This window comes from Chiloscyllium plagiosum, chromosome 31, assembly GCF_004010195.1.
Source record: "Chiloscyllium plagiosum isolate BGI_BamShark_2017 chromosome 31, ASM401019v2, whole genome shotgun sequence".
Classification (NCBI taxonomy): Eukaryota; Metazoa; Chordata; class Chondrichthyes; order Orectolobiformes; family Hemiscylliidae; genus Chiloscyllium; species Chiloscyllium plagiosum.
Genome location: NC_057740.1, coordinates 29,574,947 through 29,585,052, shown reverse-complemented (window position 1 = coordinate 29,585,052; position 10,106 = coordinate 29,574,947). Strand labels below are relative to the sequence as shown.

Sequence of the window (10,106 nt, the reverse complement as noted above, 5' to 3'; positions counted from 1 at the left end):
TTGGGGCAGAGGGATTGGAGGGCTGCGCGTTGTGAGGGTGAGAGGTTGGAGTGGGGGAGGGGAGTAGACAGGTTGAGGCGGTTAATGTCCCGGCGGCAGTTGGAGATGAAGAGGTCGAGGGCAGGTAATAGGCCAGCGCGGGGTGTCCAGGTGGATGCAGTTTGTTGGTGGTGGGCGAAGGGGTCCTTGGAAGGTGGACGGGAGACCTGATTGTGAAAGTAAGCTCGGAGGCGGAGGCGGCAGTGGCAGAAGTGTTCGACATCACGGCGTGTATTAAATTCATTGATGCGTGGACGGAGGGGGATGAAAGTGAGTCCTTTGCTGAGGACTGATCGTTCGTCCTCAGTGAGGGGAAGGTCTGAAAACTCAGCAGGGCTGGGAACTGAGATCTGGTGTGGGTGTGGAGATGGGAGTGGGGGCGGAGCCAGTAACTTGAGTGGGTGTGATGGTGGGGGAAATGGGGGTGGAGTCACGAGCAGGGGTGGTGTTCCCCTCAGGGTTCTGGGGACCAGGAATGGTAACAGTGGGATCTGTGGGGGACGTGTCAGTAGAATGCAGGTCCGTGGCGTTGGTGGGGGCGGGAGTGGTGGCAGAAGTCACTGAGTGTGTGACATCAGCGATGATGTAAGGGGCGGAAACAATGTCACATGTGATGCATGAGGAATTGTGAGGGGTGGAAGTGGTTGTGGGAGTGGCCATGATGGGAGAAGTGACATCATCAATCAGCGTGGGGGTGGCAGCTGCACGGCTAATGGCGTCCGAGCAGTTCCAGAGGCTAGGGCAATCTTCTGGAATGTTTGAGAAGTGCTGGTTATGGAGGTGGGTAGATAAAAGTTTGTTGTACTTACAGTTTTTGATGTTTGAGATGGAGTTGAAATACTGTTTGTTGAGAGTATGAAGTCTCCTGAGGATGTCATACAGAGTGGGTCCTTTGCAATTCTGAGAGAGTGTGGCCCTCAGCTGAGGCAGGGCTGACTGTAGTGTGGTTAGGTGCCGGCGCATTGCTGCAAGCGTGGAGCGGAGGATCTTGAAGGAGAACTGTTGCTGGTGTTTTTGAATCTGTCGTCTGTACTGTTTGTCCTGTTCGGGTCCGAACTCTGCTGGTTTAAAAGTGGTCCGGAGTGCGTGTGGGATGAGTTGGTTACGGAGGCAGGCTCTGAGGAAGCAAATGTGGCTGTGGTAGCGAGTTTGTTTCAGGACATGGTTGAAGAGCTTCAGGACAGAGGAAATTACCTGGGAGTTGCAGTGGGACTCCCTGAGATTCTTGGAGAGAGAGGAGGAAAACGTCTTCAAGGTAGGCATCCTTGCAAGAGGATTCGCAGTAGGGTTAACATCAACTAGGTTAAAACAATGACTGCAGATGCTGGAAACCAGATTCTGGATTAGTGGTGCTGGAAGAGCACAGCGGTTCAGGCAGCAGAGGAGCAGTAATATTGACGTTTCGGGCAAAAGCCCTTCATCAGGAATAAAGGCAGAGAGCCTGAAGCTTGGAGAGATAAACTAAAGGAGGGTGGAGGTGTGGAGAAAGTAGCATAGAGTACAATAGGTGAGTGGGGGAGGGGATGAAGGTGATAGGTCAGGGAAGAAAGTGTGGAGTGGATAGGTGGAAAAGGAGCTAGGCAGGTCGGACAAGTCCGGACAGGTCAAGGGGACAGTGCGGGCTGGAAGTTTGAAACTAGGATGAGGTGGGGGAAGGGGAAATGAGGAAGCTGTTGAAGTCCACGTTGAAGCCCTGGGGTTGAAGTGTTCCGAGGCGGAAAATGAGGCGTTCTTCCTCCAAGCGTCTGGTGGTGAGGGAGCGGCGGTGATGGAGGCCCAGGACCTCCATGCCCTCGGCAGAGTGGGAGGGGAGTTGAAATGTTGCGCCACACGGCGGTGTGGTTGATTGGTGCGGGTGTCTCGGAGATGTTCCCTAAAGCACTGTGCTAGGAGGTGCCCAGTCTCCGCAATATAGAGGAGACCTCTTCCAGCACCACTGATCCAGAATCTCATTTCCAGCATCTGCAGGCATTGTTTTTACCACGTTGATTTTAACCCTACTGCGAATCCTCTTGCAAGGATACCTGCCTGGAAGAAGTTTTCCTCCTCCCTGCCAACGCAGGAACTGCAAAACCTGCGCCCACACCACCTCCCTCACCTCCATCCAAGGCCCTAAAGGAGCCTTCCACATGCAAAGTTTTACCTGCACATCCACTAATATCATTTATTGTATCCGTTGCTCCCGATGCGGTCTCCTCTACATTGGAGACTGGACACCTCCTAGCAGAGCGCTTTAGGGAACATCTCAGGGACACCTGCATCAATCAACCACCCCGCCCTGTGGCTCAACATTTCAACTCCACCTCCCACTCTGCCGAGGACATGCTGTCCTGGGCCTCCTTCACCGCCACTCCCTCACTACCAGACGCCTGGAGGAAGAACACCTCATCTTCCGCCTCGGAACACTTCAACCCCAGGCCATCAATCTGGGACTTCAAGTTTCCTCATTTCCCCTTCCCCCACCTCACCCTAGTTCCAAACATCTTTTCTACCTATCCACTCCACCCTGACCCGCCCCTCCAACCACCACCAAGACAGAACCCCACTGATCCTCACCTACCACCCCACCAAACTCCATGTACACCGTATCATCCTCCACGCTTCAGGCTCTCTGCCTTTATTCCTGATGAAGGGCTTTTGCCCGAAACGTCGATTATATTGCTCCTCGGATGCTGCCTGAACTGCTGTGCTCTTCCAGCACCACTAATCCGGAATTTAAAACCAATTATTGCCTAGAATGACGTACTTCATGATTCCACAAGGTGACGCTGTTGCATTGCAGAAATGTTGCAGGAAGGGGAATTTCCAAAACCTTGCTATGGAAAAGATAGAAATAACAAATTAGTTCCTTACTGGCTCAATGGGTAAATGCCATTAAGCACAAAAATGCAAAAACTCCCAAATGTTTCCTGATTTGTTAAATTTAATAACTGCAGACCAGGCCATTAATAACCTTGGCCAAACATATCCCTAAAAGAGCATTGTTTCTGTGTGGGTGGGTTAGGTATAGTAGAGAGTGGCTGAGTAAAAACAAAACTTTTCATTTTACCTGAGACTACTGCTGGAATAGCATAGAAATGTTGGCAAGTCTAAAGTAGCACAACACTTGACCATGGTTTGGACAAGAATGAAATACCACACTAAATCAGCATTTTCAATGTCATATTGGAACACAACATGGATTTTTACAAAATCATGTCCCATTAACAGTGGCTTAGCACTGGTGCCTCACAGCACCAGAGCCCTTGGTTTGATTCCAGCTTCGGGTGACTGTGTGGAGTTTGCACATTCTCCATGTGTCTGCGTGGGTTTCCTCCGGGTGCTCCGGTTTCCTCCCATAGTGCAAAGATGTACAGGTCAGGTGAATTGGCCATGCCAAATTGCCAATAGTGTTAGGTGCATTAGTCAGAGGGAAATGGGTCTGGGTGGGTTATTCTTCAGATGGTCTGTGTAGACTTGTTGGGCCAAAGGGACTGTTTCCACACTGTAGGGAATCTAATCATAAGTTGTGATGTTTAACCATTTTATTAATTGAAACTGCCATACTTATTTTACAAGTGACATCATTACCATGTCCACAATAGGAGCATCAAGCCTGGACTTGCTACCAGTTTGGTGTTCATCTTTGTACACAACTTTATGTAGCCATATGGTCCCTGCATAACTGTTTACTAATACAATAAAAAAAATAGCAAGGAAGCTCAATTTAACAGGTTACAGAAGTGTAGAGTTATTGTCTTCTCTGATTTCCTACTGAAGAGCTGCTGCATTCCTATGTACGTTAGAAAGAATGCATCATGGCCCTTCAACAGAAACACTGCATGGTTTAATGAGAAGATCAAATAAGCTGAGATACACTCGTTGTCAATTTAAATGGAAACCCAGACCAAATTCCTGTTATTTATTTTAATCTCATTTCAAATATTGCAGTTATTGAAGAACACCCTTTGAATAAGTTAAACAGGTTCATTCAGTTGCCCACTTCAGTCTTGCAAAATGATTGGAGACCTTAGTCAATTTATAAAAGTGCTGGAAAAACTCAACACATCTGGTAGCACTTGTAGAGAGAGAAACAGAGGTAAAGTTGGAACAGAGGCAAGGTTCCAATACAGAATTTGGTTTGAAGCATTTCTCTTCCCACACAAGCTGGCAGACCTGCTGAGATTTGTCAGCGCTTTGGTTTAATTTCAGATTTCTGACATCCACAGGATTTTGCTTTTACTTTACTTGACATGCTTAGAGTTTTTTTTTAAAAAGTAATGGGAATAATTCAGTTATAGAGTCATAGAGCACAGAATTAGACACTTCTGTCCAACTCATGCACACCAACCAGACATTCCAATCTGACCTAAGAACATTTACCTGCATTTAGCCCATACCCCTCCAAAACCTTCCTAGTCATATACCCATCCAGGTGTCTTTTAAATGCTGAAATTGTAACTGCCTCCACCACTTCCACTGGCAGCTCGTTCCACCCTCTGTGAAAAAGTTGCCTCTCAGGTCCTTTTTGAATCTTTCCCTTTCATCTTAAACCAATACCCCCTACTTTAGACTCTGCTACTCGGGGCTATTCACCCTACCCATGCCTCTCATAATTTTACAAATCTATAAAGGTCATGCCTCAGCCTCAGATGCTGTGGGGTAAAAAGCCCCAGCCTATTCAGCCTCTCGCAACAACTCAAACCATCCAGTCCCCGCAACATCCTTGTAAATCTTTTCTGCACCCTCTAAGTTTAACAATAGACAGGTGATCAGAATTGTACGCAGTATTGTAAAAGTGGCCTCTTCAATGTCTTGTAAAGTTGCAACATGATATCCCAACTCCTTTACTCAAATGTACACGATCATTGATTGATATGACTCAAGGAAATGCACTGCTTTGGATTCATCTGTCTTTTTAAAATGACTACCCTTTTAGGGAATTCTATATTTAAACTGTACTAGGTTCCACAGACTCTAAATAGAGCTTAATCTAAAATACATATACAAACCAATGAGCAATCAGGACTGTTAAAACCAGCATTGTTCTTTATGTATATAGTACAGCCTTCTGATTCTCACTAGTGATCATCCAAAAGATTAAGCACAAGAGGTTGTCTTACATTTAAGATTCTGCTGCTTGAGGAGTAATGTGAAATTTAGAGGCAAGGTACAAGTGAAACAAGGAAAATTATGGAATATTTGTAAATTAACATTAAACAAAATCACCCTAATGCTTCACTGAACATTCAACTTAGGAAAAGAGAAGATAATCTTTTAATTAAAAACACAACAGATGGTAAGTAAATCTTTATTTTTTTTAAATTAAAATGTACCTAAAAGTCAGTCTATTAATGTGCAACGCATCTTCAAAATGATCTCAAAATCAGGGCAAGTAGATGAAGGGGAAAGAATTGGTCTTAAGTCTACTAAATTGTTCAAATGAAAAAGTGCTGAATGCAAAATGCAGAATATAGGTTTTTTAAAATTCCAAAGATTTATTGGTGTCAGAAATATTTTTCAGATGCCTTGAAGTATTCAGGGTACCAATTATGTGCTGGAAAAATAATATACTTGATATACTTGTCAGTGAGTAATACAACAGCTGAGATCAACACAAAAGCCAGAAATCAAATTACAAAGCACTTATCTAAGTTTGAGTGGCAATGTTCACACACCTGCATGACTGCAGTCATCCTTCTGCAGAATCTACTTTTAAAGATTTTACGTAGGGTGAGAAATAACACCAAATCAGGACCAACTGCTAAATTAATAGAGAATCTTCTTTTCATACTTGCATTAGTTACCAAGATCTAAGTCCTCAAAATTGCCCTGAACACAGATTTGAGTCCAGCTCCAAATCACCACAATCAAAACTAAAGTAATATTTGTTGTTTTAAGTCTCCGAGACTGGTTTAAAATACAAATATGGAATCAAGATCTGACACATACCACAACCCAATAATAATATACAGATATTGTCATAGATATACATTAACAAATGACATATGTACATATGTTGCCCTTCTAATAAGAAATGTATGGAGGTCATGACAAAGTGTTATACATAAATTACTGCTGAGCATTTTTTTTCCAAAAAGAGCCTCTTCTTTAGTAGGCAACTTTAAACTTCATGCAAATTCTGCAGCTACATTAGAGTCTCATCATTTCAGTTTCCATGTGTTACTCAGCTCATCTGATTTTCAGATTTAAATGTGTTACCCTGCAGACAACTAAGTCTATGTGGGCTAGTTGAAGCCCATTTGCAAACAACCCACATGAACTAAGGTGATCCAGTTGTACGTTCCCAAGTGCTAGATTCTAGATCTCCAGGCAGATGGCAAAATTAAAAGGAAAGCTCTTATATTGATCTAAAAAAAAACGCAAGCTTAAAACAAATGTAAGAGACAGATGTTGAATTATAAACTAGAAAACATATTTTCCTCTTAACTATTCCTTACTTTAGACTGACAGTATACCCTTATCTTGTGTTAAAAGCACAGGACAATTCACATCACATAACCATGGTACAGTCATAGACATCTCTTACCTGCAGGTTATGTGTTACCAAAATACACACAGTCATATAGATTTTCTAAAAGGTCAGTGGAAAAAATATCTAGATGCTTAAGGATGAGAAGCTTCTACTATGATGATTATTGAAGTTGGAAATCACTTTTCACATCATTGATCATTTAGGTTTGCCTTTTAAGAGAAGATTTGCTGATCGTATGCACACAAAAATCAAGGAGGACACCACTTTTTTTAAAAAAAATGATTATTCACCAACTTGTATACAATTAATGGTTGATACAGTATTAACAGACTCAGTAAATTCCACAAAATTACTTGTTATTTGCTTGGAACACATTTCTAAACATTGCGTTAGCAATTTGAGAAGATTGTATGTTACCTACTGACAAGCATACCTTCGGGCATACCCTGAGGTTTGACATCTCGCCAGAAAACCCACTAATACAAAATGCTTTACAGTGAGCCAGTGAGCCAATCTGGCTTTTTAAAATAGGAAGTGACTGATGACTGATAGTCCAGCTGCTGCTAAGGTAAGGCAACTGTACTGTCATAAACTGCTCCAATTATATCAGTAGAGGCATTGCACTTCTTCCATGATTGACACATTTTCAGATTCAACACAAGGAATAGTCATTAAAAAGAATTTTTAGTCGGCACGTAATCAATTACCACTTCAATGCTTTAATATAAATCTTTAGATATATCTTCTTTCCCACCCCAATCCAAACAGTCCCATCTCCAGTCTCTTGATTTGAAGCAAACAGCCCCCCATTTACTATTAAACAAAAATGGGAAGATGTTGGCTATCATTGAGCTTTCCATAGTATCTATAAAACAACCAATCAAAAAAAAGATTTTGAAAAAAAAAATCCCTTTTAGTATGAGAACAACAAAAATTCAGGTCTATAAAATTGAACAATACCCAAAGTTCAACAGCTGCATTAATCTTAAAACACATTACAAAGGTTAAAGATCTATATATTTTTGTGAAATAATGAACAGCAGCCATCTTTCACTGCTTAAGCTAATTCACAGCAGTATGAATACAGCAATGTGCACACAGGGCTTTTTCCACCCAAGTGAGATGAAATAGTTGAACATAGCAGCTTGTCGATAAGTAAAGTTTTAAATCGGTCCCAGAAGTTAAATCTATAAAACAAATCTTGAAAAGGAAAAGTGGGTATTCATGTTCGAGTAGAGATTTAGAAAAGAGTTCTTTGTTAAAAAACTCCATTTACTCTGGCTTTCTTTGTGCCATGCATAATACAATAATTTAAATTATAAAATGTTTCATGGTAGTCATCAAACACTGTTGCATATGAAAACAGTAAACCTTAGATGTTTTTGCTCAAATTCAGGAATTGTTTGTTGAATTCTCATTACTCGGTGAACTTGAAGCAGAGGAGGATGAAGAAGAGGAGAAGTTCATTCTTGATAAATCAGGAGGATTCGTTGCTGTGTTTTGCCCACTTAAGCTTTTCCGACACACTGGACAGGTATCATGCTAGGAGTGAACAGAGAAAATGTCTTTGAAGCATGCCTTTGTCCCAAGTCTCTTTCTATCCCCACCAAGCTTTGACCACTCTCACTGCCGACTCCTCCAAAATTGCTGTCCTGAATTCTCCCTCTAATTTTGCTTTGCTGCATGGCTTGTTTTATATTTCAACAGACCTTTAAGGTTGCTGCATGGCTACGTTTTTGCAAGTTAATAGGAATATCAGCTGTGCACAATCTAGGTGGTATGTAGTAGATAACTGTGCAGTTGCACATTTGTTAAGTTTAGAGGTTATGGCAATCCTTCTACTTGTATAAATTTGAAGCATTAAAATAAAGACCTTTTTTTCCTCCCCTGGGGACTTGGGGCAAGGATAATGGGGGGGTGGTCTTGGAAATTAGGGGAAGAGGCATTACTCAAAACCTATATTCCCAGAGAATGGAAACATGTTTACTATTTGAAAATAAACCAGAACAGAATTGAAATTTCATCTGAGGATTGGAACTTCAGCTGCCATAAGAATATTTGCAAACTACTTTAATTTGGCACATCACAGATACAAACCAATATGGCAGCAGCACCCAAGTACAGAAGACCTAGTGATTACCTCCTCTTGATAATAACACTAAAGTAACTGTACCAATCTTGGTACAAATGATGCAAAAACACCAAAGTCAAACTTGGGAAATTCTAATTTATGTGCTTGAATTTCACAATACTTTCGCTAGCTGAGTCATTTGCAGTACTTGAATATGTTAAATTTGATACTAAAATCTAACCAATGTTTTGCAGTGCAAACTATTTAAAAAGCTTACAGAAACTCAATTGTATCTGAAAGACCTCCACTTGTCATTGAAACTAAGAACTGCAACTGCATTTATACACCTCAACATCATAACAATATGACAAAACTATTGCAACAATTCAAAACTGTGCAGATCCGAAGACAGGTGTTTTGCAATTTTCAAAGAACGTACTACCCCCAATCACATCAATACTTTACCTGCGAAGAGTGTGGCGACTGCCACACATCACCAGCAAGGTTTGAGTCATGCTGAGATGCTGACAACCACGATGGCACTTTATTTAGCTCCATATCAATGAAAATACTCAAGGATTTTCTCAATTATTTGATTACCTGAAATCCAATGTGCCTTGGGGTGCAATTCTGTTTTAAAAAAATCACAACACCACCCGCTATTTTACCATTTGATGGCAAGTTCAGGAAAAAATGCACAGAGCAGAACAAGACAATCTGGAAAAATGCAAGGTACTGTATTTTGGTACAACAAGCCAGAGTAGGGCTTATACAATTAATGACAGGTCCTTGTTGTAGAACAGAAGGACCTAGGCATGCAGGTGCATAATTCTTTGAAGTTTGCATCATGTATAGACAGGGTGGTTAAAAAGGCGTTTGGGACGTTTGCCTTCAATCGCTCAGTTCTTAGAGTATGGAGTTGGGAAGTCATGTTGAGGTTGTATGGACATTGGTGAAGCCTCTTCTGGAGTACGGTTTCCAGTTCTAGTCACCCAGTTATAAAGAAGGATACTATCATGTTGGAGAGGGTTCAGAAGGATGTTGCGGGATATGGAAGGTTTGAGTTATAAAGAAAGGCTGGTTAGGGTGGCACTTTTTCCACTGGAGCGTAGGAGATTGAGGGACGATTTAATAGAAGGTTATAAAATAATGAGAGGTATAGATAGAATTAAATGGTAGTTGTCTTTTCTAGACATAAGCCCTGAAATGTTGACTCTTATGCTCCTTGGATGCTGCCTGACCTGCTGTGCTTTTCCAGCACCTCACTTTTCAACTCTGATCTCCAGCATCTGCAGTCGCCACTTTCTGGTAGTTGTCTTTCCCTAGGAGGCATATTTTTAAGGTGAGAGGAGAGAGATTTAAAAGAGACGTGAGGCAATTTCTTTTTTGTTTTTACACAGAGGATGGTTTGCATGTGGAATGAACTTCCTGAGAAAGTGGTGGATGCAGGTACAATTACAACATCTGAGACACTTGGAGATACATGAATAGGAAAGGTTTGGAGGGGTATGATCCAGAGCA

General features: G+C 41.8%; 1 protein-coding gene and 1 long non-coding RNA gene across 3 annotated transcripts in view; both read right to left on the bottom strand.

The window, feature by feature from the left end:
* LOC122565368 overlaps window positions 1-886 on the bottom strand; it is a 35,862-nt gene extending 34,976 nt beyond the window's left edge. Inside the window, exon 1 of the long non-coding RNA XR_006316147.1 lies at window positions 849-886. This is a non-coding gene — a long non-coding RNA (uncharacterized LOC122565368). The remainder of the gene's footprint in view (window positions 1-848) is intronic.
* A 4,429-nt stretch (window positions 887-5,315) lies between these two features.
* rnf126 (ring finger protein 126) overlaps window positions 5,316-10,106 on the bottom strand; it is a 49,475-nt gene continuing 44,684 nt past the window's right edge. For both annotated transcript variants that reach the window (XM_043721270.1, XM_043721271.1), the window contains exon 9: window positions 5,316-8,056. In XM_043721270.1, coding sequence (XP_043577205.1) covers window positions 7,907-8,056 — 150 coding nt within the window. In that variant the 3' untranslated portion in view covers window positions 5,316-7,906. The remainder of the gene's footprint in view (window positions 8,057-10,106) is intronic.